The sequence below is a fragment of the Procambarus clarkii genome, chromosome 31 (assembly GCF_040958095.1).
Source record: "Procambarus clarkii isolate CNS0578487 chromosome 31, FALCON_Pclarkii_2.0, whole genome shotgun sequence".
Taxonomy (NCBI): domain Eukaryota; kingdom Metazoa; phylum Arthropoda; class Malacostraca; order Decapoda; family Cambaridae; genus Procambarus; species Procambarus clarkii.
In genome coordinates this window covers 29,193,797-29,210,968 of record NC_091180.1, presented here as the reverse complement: position 1 = coordinate 29,210,968, position 17,172 = coordinate 29,193,797, and the positions used below count along the sequence as shown (strand labels likewise).

Here is a 17,172-nt window from a genome sequence, read left to right as displayed (position 1 = left end):
TTATTACTCTTCCAACATGCATGGGGATGAGTCATCAGTCAAAAAAAAATAGTACTGTATAGTAAAAATATTAAAATAACACCGTCTTTAACTCTTAGAACACACAAAGACTACTTAACGTGCAACCAGCAGTAATACAGTCACAGCAGAACCTTAACAGTTCATACAACTAGGTGTAAAATTCCATCCCTGAATTGTGATAAGTAACTCGTTTATCCTTTAGCTGATTATATCTAGTCTGGTTTTCTACAGCTAATTTTGTTATCTTGATAATCTGCTCCATGGTTCTACCTCCAAATGCACCCTTCACCAGTGGCCTATACCTTCAATGTTACCAAACCATTTTAATATTCATATATTCTTTAGTGCAAAATAATTTATCGCATTTTTCGTCCTTTATCCTTCCACAGTGCATTTCTGTCCGTCTCATGTACGTAAATAAGATCGGGTAATACTGTACCACGTTAGTATACCCTTCCATTATAATGTCAGACACATTGCACCAGCCACCTCCATCTGACACTTTTGCACTTTTGTTATTTACAGACTTTTGCACAAAGTTATTTGCAAGTTAATGCAGCCTTTGCATTCATACTGATTAACCACTTCCATGATGTGTCTGCATACTGTACCTGCATTTCCACCTCAGTCCACACCGTTCATATCAATGTGTATTGTGGGATAGAATATACACTACTGTACTATCAGTGTTGGGGATGGAGTTGTACACCTGTCAGTGCGTGTAATGTTTACATCTTTGAATGTAAGTTGATGATGACAAGTGCCTCAATTTTTTCATAGAATTAGTAATGATATATAAGGCAACTTTACTTGGTTTCTTTAGTTTGTAGGTTTGTTGTTTTTTTCTTTAGATTTCATATCATCTTACTTTAATTCTTGGCAAGGTTTTCTTTCACATTTAATAATATATTTTAAGTTGAGCAAATATATTTTATTGCTTTAATCTTGATGAAAATTTTTCCTAAAATATATAAAACGTCTTGTATGACTAAAAGTTACATGTGACACATACCCAGCAGTATTCATTAATACAGAACTTAACACTTAATAATATATATATACATTATGTAGAATAACCACAGTGAAACATGAAAGGCTTGGTTATGTGATTATTCTGCATACTTAGATCAGTGTTCCTGATCATTGCTACACACACATATATACAGTACCTGTGTAATTATATATATATATGGTAGTATAGTATTCCTGCTAAGTATATATATATACTTAGCAGGAAAAAAGCTGTTTTGCAGATTGACCCATTTAAAAATTATTCTGTACTTTCTAAAATTATAATATATTTGTTACATTAATTACTAATTTATTTAAGCTTAGGTTTCCTAGGTTAGCAAAAATTTGGGTATACCTGTAATAGACTTATTAGGTTAAGCTTGGTTATGTTAGTTTTGGTCAAATTAAACATTGTGTTTAAACTGAACATGTCCATCAACCATGTTATAATTGTTAACAATCTTCACTATTACATTTAGTATGTTTACCAATAGAATAATGTTAGAGCCTGCTGATATGTAATTTCTTTATTACAATTTGTGATTAGTAACCTTTGTACACAATACATGTAAAAAATATATCTTGCCAAGATGCTATACTATATTTACACGCGCACTTACAACACTCGTTCAAAGATCCTCTTCTTAACACACTTCAACGTAATCCAAAGACCACAATAAAAATCGTAGAGTTATCAATGAGAATCGTGTAACTTAATTGTTGAATACTATTGTCTTTGATCTTAAGACTTTAATGCTGAAACTCTAAAAACGTCTCGCCATTTTAATTTATTATTTATACCTAATATAATTATGTCAATACTGTATTACATTTCTGGTAGAAAATTGAGCATGGTATAATTCAAATTTCAAATCCTTTAAAATTCAAAATGTTACTGCTATGCAGTAGTGTACTTGTGTGCTGTGCCAGTTACATGATATGGTTTATATATCTGGTTATTATTTTGGCTGGGAAAGTAGGTAAATATAGTGATGAGTGGATCAACAGAGTGGCGAAGTTACCACTGTAAACGGGCAAGGTGAAACGTGATTATCTGTAAGTTATGGTCAACTGTCAGTAATGTAATATGATTCGCAAATCCTTCAGCGTTTATAATAGAACGTTGAATGTAAGTATAACCCTGAATCTTTCACAAACTAAAGAATTAGTATGTCATGTGTCGTTCAGCTTTTATTCTGGACGTTTCACATTTTTTATATAAAAACTGGAATTTAGATAACTAAATACTGTACAGTACCTTACAGCTTACGCTAAACTTATTAAGAATTGTATTATATTTTTCCACCACAGTAGTAAACAGAAAACATATATCTTATGTCTAATACATGTGTCTTTAATCTGGATCAGTTTATCAATGTTGATCACTACAGAAACAACACAAGACCCACCACACATGGCAGTTATTAGAAGTAATTGCTGCCAATATCATTTGGCTTGTGCCTTCATTATGTATCTACGTTTGCTAAACCCTCTTGGCATTAAGTGGAATGTGTGTTTAGGTACCCCTACCTTGATTTCGGGGCTTAACGTTCCTGCGGCCCGGTCCCCGACCAGGTAAGGTATATCTTCAACCATTTCAGATATTACCTACCTACCTATCTTGTAGAGGTTCCGGGGATCAAAGACCCCGTGGCCCGGTCTCCGACCAGGCCTTGAATAGGCTTTCAGTTTTCAGTACGCATGAATTTCAGTCTTATATATTTCGAGGTGAGCATGGATGACCTAAACATCGATCTAAGCTTCAGACACGGGTAATTTCACCATTAATTGAATGAAGATTGTTCACCGAGGGCAGTGTGGTCTCCATGGTGTTTGTGGAAACCGCAGCCGCCAAGGTGTCTGTGGAGGAGTTGGAAGTGTTGTGAAGAGTTGAGGTGGAGAGCGCCAGGTTATCGTAAGCGTGTTGAGGCAAGTCGCTGCCCTCTTCGGGACAGGTAGACTCCGAGGGTTGGCGGACACGGTACGGACGAGGCAGGAACTCCGGTGGTTCCACGGTATCCTCAGTTGGACCCTTTCCTGACATGTTCACCGATGACCGGTTGGCTATCGGGCAGTGGTTACTCTGGGTTACAAATTTAAAATATTATTTATATATTTTTTGCACGTAGAACTTTGGGATTATATTATCAATGAATTTGCTGAAATTTTTGTAAATTAAATATTATTCTATTGTAGTTTTTCTGAGAATTGTAGATAATAACTTATTTGATAGGCATGAGTTTTGTATAACCCTTATTGAACCTGTATATATTTCCTATATACGTACCGGATAATTGGCAATCCTAACTATGGTAGAGTTGTGGTCGATGCCGTTGCAGGGTTTGTGTGAAGCTTCCTTATTGTTGTTGTTCTTGTTTCTGAAGAGGACTGGAATGTGAAGCTTGGGGAGGGAGTTGGTGAAGTAGAGGAAGAGCCCCACCACGGCCACCAGCAGCAGCACCACCAACATCAGCAGCACTCCCGTCATTACTCGCAGCTCTCCCACTACTGTTTCCATTGCTCTCAGTCCTAGGGTAAGATCAATGCTGCTTAGAATATATGCTTAACCATATTGTTTCATAGCTGAAGTTTGTTTGTCTATACAGGGAATTTTGTCAGAATTATCTTACGAAGATTTTTTACCATTGTTATATTGCGTAGATAAACTGTTCAAAACTCCAAAATGCCTGTCTGGAAGATTTGTTTAAATTATATTATATTATATATATAATATATTATATATATTATCATTTCATAAGAAAAAAATAGAGAAAATATATTAATTCAGGAAAACTTGGCTTATTAGGCAAATCGGGCCTTGCATAGTAGCCAGAACGCACTTCTCAGCCTACTATGCAAGGCTCTATTTGCCTAATAAGCCAAGTTTTCATGAATTAATTGTTTTTCGACTACCTAACCTACCTAACCTAACCTAACTTTTTCGGCTACCTAACCTAACCTATAAAGATAGGTTAGCTTAGGTTAGGTAGGGTTGATTAGGTTCGGTCATATATCTACATTAATTTTAACTCCAATAAAAAAAAATTGACCTCATACATAATGAAATGGGTAGCTTTATCATTTCATAATAAAAAAATTAGAGAAATATTAATTCAGGAAAACTTGGCTTATTAGGCAAATCGGGCCTTGCATAGTAGGCTGACAAGTGCGTTCTGGCTACTAGGTACGACATATATATATATATATATATATATATATATATATATATATATATATATATATATATATATATATATGTCGTACCTAGTAGCCAGAACGCACTTCTCACCCTACTATGCAAGGCCCGATTTGCCTAATAAGCCAAGTTTTCCTGAATTAATACATTTTCTCTAATTTTTTTCTTATGAAATGATAAAGCTACCCATTTCAGTATGTATGAGGTCAATTTTTTTTTATTGGAGTTAAAATTAACGTAGATATATGACCGAACCTAACCAACCCTACCGAACCTAACCTAACCTATCTTTATAGGTTAGGTTAGGTTAGGTAGCTGAAAAAGGTAAGTTAGGTTAGGTTAGGTAGGTTAGGTAGTCGAAAAACAATTAATTCATGAAAACTTGGCTTATTAGGCAAATCGGGCCTTGCATAGTAGGCTGAGAAGTGAGTTCTGGCTACTAGGTACGACATATATATATATATATATATATATATATATATATATATATATATATATATATATATATATATATATATATATATATATATATATATATAATTGAAACATCTTCCAGATAGACATTTTTGGATGCCTATGCCTATATTTGTGTGTGTGTGTGTGTGTGTATAAATCACGAAAATTAGCAAGGGATGAAAAATGTGACAGTGTCAGACCACGGAGGAAGAATTGAAACAGGAATTTCCTTAAGTACTTTAGTATATTAATACATCTTCAGAAGGAATCAATTCTTTCTCATTCCTTCTGAATATGTATTAATATACGAAAGTACTTAAGGAAATTCCTGTTTCAATTCTTCCTCCGTAGTCTGACACTGTCATATATATATATATATATTATATATATACTGTATATATAAACCACATGTGAAAAATAGAGAATACTTAACGCGTTTTCGGCTACATCCCCTTCATCAGAGCAAAGTAGAATGATTCTAAGAATCATTCTACTTTGCTCTGATGAAGATGTAGCGGAAAACGCTACGTGGACTATATGTACTGTACTTCTATTTAATTTACTATACGTGGGAGTTGCTGACGTCATCAGTGTGTATCAATTCTAAACTAGTGTAATAAGAATTATTTAATATTTGGAATAATTTTACAAGTTTAACATGCATATTCCTGGTGATACTGAAACTGACAGGTATTGAGGACATGTGTGAAAAACCAGATTAACAAAAAGCAGAGTTGTAGGAGGACTGTTGCAAGAGTGCGGTGAGTCAGTATTGTGGCCGGGTACACTGGTGGGAGAGCCCGGGGCAACCACTCCCTCCCATAACCTATCAAAGTAAGTGGTTTTTCCACTAACTGAAAAATGTTAAAGCATCTACACGAGTGCGATCATATTATGACTAGACGCCATCTTATCATGCGAACGTCGACTGCTAGGAAAGCGGGTTGAGGTTATAACACTCAACAATATAACCAGCTAATATTTTTGACTCTGAGGCATGGGTACCACAATAGCTATGACGTCACCCAGCATCCAGCACTGGACCGTGCTTTGGCCAGCATCCCAGCTACCTCGACCAGCTCTCTTACCCCGCCTCCAGGGTCAACACCTCCCCGCCTCCAGGACCAACACGTCCTCACCTCCAGGACCAACACGTCCCCGCCTCCAGGGCCAACACGTCCCCGCATCCTGGACCAACACGTCCCCGCCTCCAGGGCCAACACGTCCCCGCCTCCAGGGCCAACACGTCCCCGCCTCCAGGGCCAACACGTCCCCGCCTCCAGGGCCAACACGTCTCCACCTCCAGGACCAACACGTCCCCGCCTCCAGGACCAACACGTCCCCGCCTCCAGGACCAACACGTCCCCGCCTCCAGGACCAACACGTCCCCGCCTCCAGGACCAACACGTCCCCGCCTCCAGGACCAACACGTCTCCACCTCCAGGACCAACACGTCCCCGCCTCCAGGACCAACACGTCCTCACCTCCAGGACCAACACGTCTCCACCTCCAGGACCAACACGTCCTCGCCTCCAGGACCAACACGTCCTCACCTCCAGGACCAACACGTCCTCACCTCCAGGACCAACACGTCCTCACCTCCAGGACCAACACGTCTCCACCTCCAGGACCAACACGTCTCCACCTCCAGGACCAACACGTCCCCGCCTCCAGGACCAACACGTCTCCACCTCCAGGACCAACACGTCCCCGCCTCCAGGACCAACACGTCCTCACCTCCAGGACCAACACGTCCTCACCTCCAGGACCAACACGTCCCCGCCTCCAGGACCAACACGTCCCCGCCTCCAGGACCAACACGTCCTCACCTCCAGGACCAACACGTCCCCACCTCCAGGACTAACACGTCCCCGCATCCTGGACCAACACGTCCCCGCCTCCAGGACCAACACGTCCTCGCATCCTGGACCAACACGTCCCCGCCTCCAGGACCAACACGTCCCCGCCTCCAGGACCAACACGTCCCCGCCTCCAGGACCAACACGTCCCCGCCTCCAGGACCAACACGTCTCCACCTCCAGGACCAACACGTCCCCGCCTCCTGGACCAACACGTCTCTACCCCTCAAATTTTACCAGAAGGATGTTTAATATCATTTCTCAATACATCTTAGGGCCAGGTTTTCGTAAATAAAATCCGAAAGCCTGATTAGTGCTTGAATAATCAAAGCCTATATTTGCCGAGCCAAATTTGCTATCTTTTGAACTGAAAAATAAGAACAATAAATTGAGGCTAGTAATACTAATAATATAGTTTCAGGGTCTTGCTTGTAGCAACTTGTGTAAGATCCAAATAAAAATCATATTAATCTTTGCTACAATAGCTGGTTGAGAGCCGTGTGTTAGGTACAGGCTTGACCCCGGCTCCCACGATGACTTGGGGCAACTGCTCTCTACTTCACCTACTTCCACTCTTTATATCCGCTCACCTTAACATTTTGTCCCTACTCCAAACTTTCTCTTGGAGTTAGTAAAGTCTCCTGATTAAAGGTACGGGTATTTAAGTGAAAAAAATAGTGTATATTTTACAATAACAGTCGCATTATTCATTGGAAGCAAGTAAGAAATCTGCATAAGGCCTGTGACTCATACCTATTTATAACCACCCAAATTTATTCATAGAAATATCTAAATTCAGTCTGGTATTACTACGTTTATTATTTAAATTACGCATTAAAATAATCATCTCTCAAATATATTTACAGCGAAAGTGCTAAAATTAGTCTTAAAATAACGTAATCAATTATAATTACCAGAGAAAGCATGACGCCTGAAACATGATAAAACACGTTGTGAAAACCGTATATGCCCCCCCCCCCCCTCGTTGTTGACACCTCTCAGTTTACACAATCTATGATAATCTTGATGTACTTCTAAACTTGTGTGTGAGTTGTTGGTAGTGATAGATGTGTCACTTTATAACTTGTATACATGCGGTCACGATGATGTTAGTTTTATATACCGCGTATAGACTCTTGATGTATATGTTAATTGCAAACGCTGTAATTTGCTTAGTTAAACGAAATTTAATTGGGGTTCACTTCCTGAGCCCATTTTGTGTGCCTATATAACCTTTCCCACTACACAATGGGCATATATGGAGTACATAATAAAGGAAGTAAGCTAAACCCTGCCACAGACCAGTGCAAGTCACTACAGATCAAGGTGTACTCCCGGTTCCGTATCTTTAGTGTCATAAACCGTGATGTGACTTAGTGGTGTTAGCGGAGGAAGCGCAGGTGCCAGCCGTATGACTCACCTCAACCATGCTACTGGACGCCACTCTCACACCTAGCTTGCTCCTTACTCACACACGTTTCTTGCTCCTCACCACGTCCCTTGCTCCTCACACACGTACCTTGCAATACCTGGTTCAGATCACTTGTTTTCATTTAAGTTTCTCACAACAGACTTTGTCAGCGTTTCCTGGAACATTTATCGCCGGAAACCCCTAGGAAAGATTTAAGTATTTCGTAATGCATAGGAGTGCGAGAGATATGTTATGGGTTTATGTGATATTTACCCAAGGTTTACGAGATGTACCCAAAGTATGTGTAACACTGGCAGAGTAGTGGCACATGATAATGCAGGCTGCTTCATGACCCTGGAGAGACAAGAGGAGTGGGAGGGTTGTGCTTGTCATGCAGGAGTCGTCCACATTACCTGTTAGGCAGGCTGCGGTGTCCCTGGTACACTCCATACCATTGTTCTCTTGTTATGAAGCTCAATTTCGCTGCTTGAATTCAACGCCCTCAACATTACATCGATTGTTAATATATACTGGATCCGTTTGATCCGTTTCTTTCCGGAGGAATAGTGAAGGTGTCTTGAGCTACCAGTGGGCTCAAGACATATGGACTACCATTACCTGTGGCAGGTGGCTACATATGTATCGATTTTTGTAATCCTGAGCACTCCAGGTGTAAACTCCGTGCTTACCTAGTTGTGCTTGCGGGGTTTGAGCTTTGGCTCTTTAGTCCCGCCTCTCAACTGTCAATCAACCTGAGCAGGAACTGGGTCATGATCTCGCACACTACGTAATTGAATGTCTAGTCGTGACATCTTCAGAAGTTCAATCATTTCTCGAACAGTGCTTTGCTGACTACCTTTGTTCGAATCACAACGCTGTAAATGCAGCCCGTCCTCCAAACAAAGATCCAAAAGTGATTCCATGCACCCGCCAAACCCCCTGTTTATGAATGAAAAACGGTTTATACCAACCCGTCCTCGACTCAAGTCCATTACATTCAGCGGTCAACCCCACAGACGCATTCATAAATTTTAACATGCTGTTTATTCAAAACGGGAATTTTCTCAAGTATAAATTAATATTATAATATATTAGCATATTGTGTATATATAGGCATAGGTTAGGTTAGCTGTTTAGGTTCTGTTGGCGATTATTTGTATTTGTAGTACGTGGGTGAAGCATTTATAGCGTTGTGATTCGAACAAAATTCGTCAGTGAAACACTTGTTCCGGATATGTTCGAATGTCAGCAGTTGTGAGTCGTGTGTAAACCGCTTTTCATTCATAAACAGGGGGTTTGGCGGGTGCATGGAATCACTTTTGGATCTTTGTTTGGAGGACGGGCTGACGTGGGTGAAGCATTTATAGCGTTGTGATTCGAACAAAATTCGTCAGTGAAGCACTTGTTCCGGATATGTTCGAACGTCAGCAGTTGTGAGTCGTGTGTAAACCGCTTTTCATTCATAAACAGGGGGTTTGGCGGGTGCATGGAATCACTTTTGGATCTTTGTTTGGAGGACGGGCTGGTTTATACACGACTCTCAACTGATTTCGTTCGAACACTTCCGGAACAAGTGCTTCACTGACTCGAACCACAACGCTATAAATGCATCACCCACGTACTTGAAATACAAATAATCGCAACAGAACCTAAGCTAACGTACGGCTAACTTTACACAAAAAATAATATATAACAATTTTGACTTACGAGAATAAACCAATTTGAAAATACACAGGATGTAAATATTTATCAATGCGTCTGCGGGGGGAGGGGGAAGACGGCCGCTGCTCTAACGAGCCTGGCTCGAGGCCGGGTTGTTTCATCAGTTGCAAGTCGTGTTTAAAATCGTTTTCATTCATAAACAGGGTTTGGTGGCTATATTAACGAGCATTATTTGGCTTATGTTTACGGGCTATTCATGCCCGTGCCACCTCTTGGGTGGCTTAATCTTCATCTTCATCGGCTTATGTTGATGAAGGCGGATTGTTACACACATCCCGAACTGTGCGACCCACAACTAATTACGTTCGAACTTTTCTTAACAGTGCTTCGCTCACTTTATTTGTTTCAGTGACACCTCTGTATGCTTCACTCTAAGCCGAGGACGGGCTGCGGGGTGACGCGGTAGTCCTTCCTCCTAAGGTTTACCAACGTCAAGAAAGTGTCGTACTAAAGTGCCCTTATCTTAACCTACCAGATGACCGAAAACGGAACAGTGCGTCATTTTCGCGAAGTTTCCATTTGCTAGTACGGCAGTGCTTGGCCTTAGGTAAAGTATATATCAAAATGCGACGCTCTGTTAAGAGGCCGGGTTGTGGCAGATGCGGACCATGGCGGCGTTTGGTGTTTTGTAGCGACCTGACAGACAATGAGGGAAGCAGCGGCCTGTCTCATCCATCATCACTTAATTGGTGAGTAATTGGCACTCATTATGTCCCGTAGTGTGAGTGGGAAGCAAGAGTTTAGGGAAAATTTGTGTTCATTAATAGCACACAATGTGTTTCCAGTCGAGTGAGAATGACGGCGCTGCCGAGTTGACTTTTTATCTTTTTTATACGGCAATTACATGCTTAATATGGTCACCTCACCTGGCAGGTCAAGGGTCAGGGCACTTCATCTTAAGCACCCTAGAACAGAGACGTCTAAATCCATATGCTATTACTGGCTAGTTCACATTATTCTGCATGATGCGGCCCGTGTTATTGAATCACCCTCCTCCAGAGGCAAGATTGAAAACACTAATACTGTACTTATAATAATAAAAATAACCTTACTGTTTGGTGTTGCAGCTTTTTGACAATTGGCATCGTAGTTTGGCACACTGCATTCAAACTTTTGGTAAATGTTCGAGCTGCAACAACCTTGATTATTTAATTCAGGTGTGCATAAATAAGTTGAGAACGAAAGTGAGGTTTGTTTATGTTCATTACAGAAAGAGCTCTATTTTAAGGAAAAGAAAGTGGTAATTCAACTGTACAAGTCTTGTGCGCCCCCATCGATGTAAACTACTGTTTCCAAGCATGAAGACCTCATGCAGACGATGAGTCTCAATAACGTGATGACGTGAAGATATAAACGTGAAGATATGATGACCAAACAACACATTAGAAAATGAAGAAACTACGACGTTTCGGTCTCTCCTGGACCATTATACGACTTGATTATGTCGTAATGTAATTAGTTGTGGTCGCACAGTCCGGGATGTGTGTAACAATCCACCTTCAACATAAGCCAAATAATGTTTGTCCAGGACGGACAGAAACGTCGTCGTTCACTTTCTGATGTGTAGTTCGGACATCATGGAGACCTTATCTTCAGAAACACACATCTGCTTTGGAGGCAAGTCATCCCAGACCTAAGTCGACTCTCATACCAGGCTCGGATGAGAGCCACATAATTAACAGCAACCAGACATAACGGCTGATCTCATCGTGGCCTTTAATCTACTGGACAAATTTTAATATATATTAATCCAGACCAGTTCTTTAAAATGTCCAAGGTATAATACCTGAATTTACCTGAGGGCCACTATTTAGTGGCCTCGGCGAGGACGGAAAGTCTGTGGCTTGTTGAGCTTCAAGCTCAACCAGCCACAATGTAAGGCCACATGTTTCATACACCCGATGTACTGGTCGTCACTAACTGGCCATCGTAACTATTAGATGGAATGGTCGTTTAGATCATCATTGGTGCTGCACATCTTGCCAGTGCTGATATGTTTGGTACTGTGATAAGTAGGTTTCCAAGGTCTTAGTATTTTGAAGAGGATAAATATTCTTGTCGTTATGCAGAGAAACGCTCTTTGGAGTGTTGTGAAGCAAGACGTGCCTTCAACACCACCCTGACACCCTCCCTCCCACATCACACTGACCCCCCCCTATTCCCACATCACACTGACAACCTTCCCTCTCCTTCTCCCACGCCACACTGACGCCAGTTTCCCCAGTAACAACATATACAGGAGCACTGATTATGTAATATAGTAAATGAAGGTAATGGTCCATAACTCCGCCAGATAATTTATATAAATGATTTTTAATGTATGTTTAGGAAGAAAGCCCCGTTAGTTATTGTGTAACCTGTTGGTAATACTGCTTACATGTTGCTGGGACGTTTTGTAGTTGTGGGAAGAGTGAAATTTAAACTAAGAGACAATAGTTACACGAAGAGTATCTAGTAAAGTCCTGATTATATCGAGAGACACGATCCATACAATTGAACGGCAATATGAGTTTCGGAGCATATTAAGGCAAATTTTTTTGTTTAAATCAAGCAAGGAAAACGTTTTGAAATTGAATGAAACGGTAAAGAATAAAGATTTTGTTACTGGGAGGTACGGGACGACCTAAGAAGTCTATACTTACTGTCGTTCCTGAACACCGGGTCCTTGCGTTCATCACTTCCGTCTGCAACGAGCAAGAAAATATTACCATATAATATTCACTAGCTTTCATCTTCAAATGAAGCGAATTTCTTAGCTGGACGATCAATTGATTATACTATAATTAACTTGTTATTGTCCTTCAATGACCATTAGACAAGCCTAGCTAGCGCTTGACTTACTCATTGTAACTTTCATAGGAATCACAATGGTGCGATATATTAACGAGAAAATTTTTTGACCAATGAAGTGACTAGGACCCGCGTTCTGATGATTCCCAGACACCTTCCTTAACCTACTCGGCCACGATGGGACAAAAACAGTGGTAATCACCGGTGGCATACATTGATCTTAATATTACTTTTCTGCTCTGATATTAGCATCCTGAATGTGTATAGGATCTTCGATGGTTCGTGACTGCAATATGCCATACTGGCTACACAGCTTTAATAATAATAAGTGTCACAATAGATAACTGATACTTTAATATAAAATAATCACATCACACTAAATGTGTGATTACTGCCAATCGAAAAGGAAATAGGTGTGTAAAGTATAGGAGAAAATAAATCTCACATTATTTGAGCTAGGCTAATAATGCTATTTTCTCAAATATCGATTTAATATTGTCCTCGAAAATTTAAAGATGTCAGTCTCCATGTTTGCCCGTGTGTTCACTTGAGACAGTAGTTTCTGATGAGGCTGGGTACAAGTTAAATGCAGGATTAACAACACGTGGAGTTTAATTTTTCCTATTGCCGAGTGTGGTACATGCTGCTGTGGCTGTATGTTCACTCTCAGGCTGAATGACATAACTGGCCGGCCTCTCACTGTTAACACGATAAACACATCCAAACGATACCTGATCAACCAGGTTGTGATTCATACATCAGGCTGCGAGCAGCCGCGTCTACCTGGTTGACCAGACCATCAACCAGTAGGCCTGGCTAGAGACCGGGCCGCGTAGTCAAGCATTTACAATTATAATGTGTACATTTATGGTCAAGATAATTTTGAACAATCAGTCGACAGGTGCTGGCGGATAAGGCTATATTGAGTCCGTTACAGGAGGTGAACCGGCTCCTTTGGCGGTTGTTACTTGTACTGGTATAAGTAACTCCATTAGTACGGCTCATATTAAAACATTTGTATACATATCTACAGCGTTCCAATATGAACTGATATAAATGATAGTGGTTGTTGTTGATATAAATATGATAGTGGCTGTGATGATATAAATATAATAGTGGCTGCTAAGAAAAAAACGTGCATGTTAATTTAACAATATGGAAATTACCTGGTGATTCGCAGCATTCGTCACATCTCTGGGGCTTGTAGGTTGGACTTTCGGGTTTACAGTCTTGCTGACAGTTGACCCCCAGGTCGCACCTGTGGTCATCTACGGCGGCCACTTGTAGTATGAGTGACGCCCCCACCAGGAGGGCGGCTGTGAAGGGCCGCACCATCACGCTCCAGACCCTGGTGTTGCACCTTGCACCCGCACAACTCCTTATTAACACTTCAACTGTTTTTCACATAGTTTATTTGCTAGTTGATTTTCTCTAGCATACGCGCTGTTCTGGCTAACTTTGTTGTTCATTGTCACACACAGCGACACTTTCTGAACATGCCACTGATGGAGTCTCTTAACCAATCAAACTGATAATTTTCTATAATAATGGAACAAAATTAGACATCATTTCTTTTATATGTAAGTTATTCCAAATTTGGATGTCTATAAATCAAGTGTTTGTCATGACGGAAATTTATTGGAGTAAATCACATATAATATGTCGGTCGGGTAAGGAAACTCTGACCCTTATCTAGTGATTTGATCTGCACCAGATATAACGAGCAGCAACAGTGGCCAATTAACAACCAGTTTTCCTCAATAGTATATCACATTTTTAACTTATAATTTCCCCAATACCAAAAACTGGTGTACTAAAAATGGTAGCGGCTCGCGAAATTGACATATGTCCCGTTTTCTGTTCGTGGGTCCTCTGGTAGGTTAAGTTCGGTCAATTTAGTACAACAGTTTAGTGACGTTGGGAACACTGCAGAACTGGCTGGGGTTAACAGAATGAGTGTTCAGTATAGGCGAGGTTACTACAGTGATCAGACAAGTGAACATGGTGTGAGGTAATGACGGACCTGCCAGTCACCGCTACATACCTTGAGACCACCACAAGGTGACCCTAAAGCTTACGGGACATTCCCTTGAGCATTTGGTGTCGGCGTTTCTGGAGGGGCACAGCGCTCGCCTTAGGCCAGGGCTGTGTCGTCTCCATTACCTCACAATTATCGCACCTTCAGTATTGTATTTGCATGACGAGTTATCATTCCTGTCATAAATATTCGACGTTAGTTTTGTTGGCTCTAATGCATAGGTTACCCTCTGACTACACTCCCCCCCCCCTCCCCTTCCTCTCATAACACTACCCCATTTCCACCACAACGCAAGTCCCAGCTGTGTCTGGGTACAAGTGACAGGATGAACAACCCAGCGAGTTTTCTTCCTATTGGGGGATGCTGTACATGCTGCTATGGCGGTGTGTCCACTCGCAGAATGAGTGGCGCTGCCCAATAAACTCGCCCCTCAGGGCAAAATTTAAACTACCACCTCACACCCTAAACACATTATAGTTACAGTCGCTCCCTTGCACTAAACTCGCCTGTTTCCTCATGTGATTAGATACATTTAAAGAAATAATGGTTCTAATACAGTTTATGTAACTGTTGCAGCTGCCGTGAAGGTCATCAGTGTGTTGTCTTGTTGGGGCACTGTGGAGGAGGAATGTACTGTGGGAAAGTAGTGTACTGTGGAAGAGAGTGTGGGGGGGGGGGGAGTGTACTGTACTCGCCTAGTTGTGCTTGAGGGGGGTCGAGCTTTGGCTCTTTTATCCCGCTTCTCAACCGTCAATCTACTGGTGTACAAGTACGGGAGGAGTGAATGTTCAGGATGAAGACATTTGGACACGTGTGCTTCTGTTCACCTAGCATTAAATAGATACCCGAAAGATAGGCAACTGTTGTGGGTTGCATCCTTTGGGAGGTCAGTTGTTGGCCCAGGCTGCTAAGAGGACCTTGATAACCCTACCAGGCTTCCTGTCCCCGACAATGAGTAACAATATATGCTGCTGGTGACCCATGGCGTGTCCGTGGGTGTCCTGGCCGTGCCCATTCTCCTGTAGGTGGCGAGACTGGCTACGCTACAAGTGTTCAATTTTCCCTCTGGAACTTTCCACTTGCTGACGAGAGCAACACATCCACCAAGAACAGTGGTTTACCAAAATTTATCTCGGTTTAAAGAAGCAAATATTGAGCCATAAACATATTTTTGGGCGGCAAGCCTCGTCCAGTTCCCAAGAGAAAGTTGACGGTCCCTCCTCGTCAGACTACGGTCAACAGTCCGGGGGAGAATGAGTGCTGCTGCTCTCAATACTCTGCCAACACTATCTTGAGTTTGTTTTTTTCAGGGTGTTCGGACGTCTCACTAAATCACCACGTTAGTTTTCAAACATTTCTCCTTCACTCGACTTGGCCTTCACACACTAGAGTAATTTCACAATGGCAAATTACAATCACCTGTGGTTGAGTGCTCAATATCCAGCACACAATAAAATGTATAAACGCTGATTAAATACTGAAAAGAACAACACTTGGTTTTTGTTTTGACTTAAAAAGAAAAACTTCAGTCCCTGAGGCGTTTTAATGTCAACAGCGAAAGTGAGTCACTCGTTTTGAAGCGTGTTTGTCAACAGTACCAAGGGAGCGCTTCTGGCTCTTCGTGTCGTGTGTTGAGTATCACTAATATTTTATATTTTAACAAAGATATTGTAAATATTTTATACGAAGTGGCGGAGCCGAGAGCCGAGGTGGCGGCTGAGCAGGCTGACCACTCGGTATGGAGGAGATGGAACCAAGACGTGCGGCTTTTGGCAAGACTTAAGGTGGCACCTGGAAGCTAGAACAGAATTGGGAAAACTACGGTCTTGTGTTACTGTCGAATAACGTTGTCTGTGAGGCACGGTAGAACTGAACGCGATCAGTCCAGCATAGATATACCTGTTAACCCTGGGAAGAACTGTGTATTAGGATTGCTACACTCGACAGTAACGATGAATTAAGCCTTCCAGCACCACTAACATCCAGCTGGGTATTATCTGCGCCAGCACCCACACCCCCGCGATACTCTTAACACTCACTACGGCCTCTCACTCTCTACTTGTCAAGTCACATTTTCCGGATTTATCCTTGAGGTGACTTGAGGAGACGCATGAGAGTTACTCTTCCCTGTGGTTGGCTGGTCCACACTGCTCGCCTGGCCTCAGGTGCGACAGGAATTTAACGCTGGTAACTTGGTGCTGTTCAAACACACTCAATGTCTCCTTATACTGAGCAACAGTCCATTCTCTAACCCATGGAGGTAATCTCTCGACATGAAACAAGACCCACAGTGAAATGTGTGATAATAACCAAGAGGTGAAAAGTAATATATTAAATCAAACTTTTTCGCTGATGAGCAACTCTGTAGTGACGTCACGACTTCCTCCAACTTACCTGTCGCCCCACACCATCTCTCCCCCTCCCCGGCACCCCCCCCCCCCAAGACCACACCTGGGTGATGCTACAGGTGTAGTGGGGGTCGGGGGGTGTGGATGGGGTCCACTCCCTTGTCTCTCCCTGGCAGCCACACCTGTAGCATCACGCCTCGCACCACTACGTCATCCTTGCCTCAGGCCAGCACCGTCTCTGCCTCTATACACCCGCCTTATACAAAACCTTTTTGTCTATTATATAACGGAACTCAACCTCAAGTTAGTGTTCTACAAAT

General features: G+C 41.8%; 1 protein-coding gene across 6 annotated transcripts; it reads right to left on the bottom strand.

Annotated features, from left to right (window-relative positions):
* Positions 1 to 937: 937 nt before the first annotated feature.
* On the bottom strand, positions 938 to 16,722 carry LOC123758793 (uncharacterized). Of its 6 annotated transcripts, none has more exons than XM_045743489.2 (5): positions 16,576 to 16,722; positions 13,633 to 14,005; positions 12,319 to 12,360; positions 3,320 to 3,561; positions 938 to 3,115 (listed from the first exon to the last, which is right to left on the bottom strand). In XM_045743489.2, the coding sequence occupies exons 2-5, from the start codon at positions 13,799 to 13,801 to the stop codon at positions 2,795 to 2,797; spliced, it is 774 nt and encodes a 257-aa protein (XP_045599445.1). In that variant the 5' UTR covers positions 13,802 to 14,005; positions 16,576 to 16,722; the 3' UTR covers positions 938 to 2,794. The 6 variants fall into 6 exon arrangements, with proteins under 6 accessions (XP_045599445.1, XP_045599442.1, XP_045599440.1 ...); XM_045743486.2 differs by having other exon boundaries at positions 16,557 to 16,681; XM_045743484.2 differs by having other exon boundaries at positions 16,544 to 16,680.
* Between the last annotated feature and the right edge of the window lie 450 nt (positions 16,723 to 17,172).

What these genes read in the sequence shown, in the direction of transcription:
- LOC123758793 (XM_045743489.2), bottom strand. Translation starts at nt 13,801, where the DNA reads ATGGTGCGGCCCTTCACAGCCGCCCTCCTGGTGGGGGCGTCACTCATA. An exon ending in CGAATGCTGCGAATCACCAG is followed by an intron (nt 12,361 to 13,632) that starts GTAATTTCCATA and finishes TGCTCGTTGCAG; the next exon opens with ACGGAAGTGATGAACGCAAG. An exon ending in CCCGGTGTTCAGGAACGACA is followed by an intron (nt 3,562 to 12,318) that starts GTAAGTATAGAC and finishes ATCTTACCCTAG; the next exon opens with GACTGAGAGCAATGGAAACA.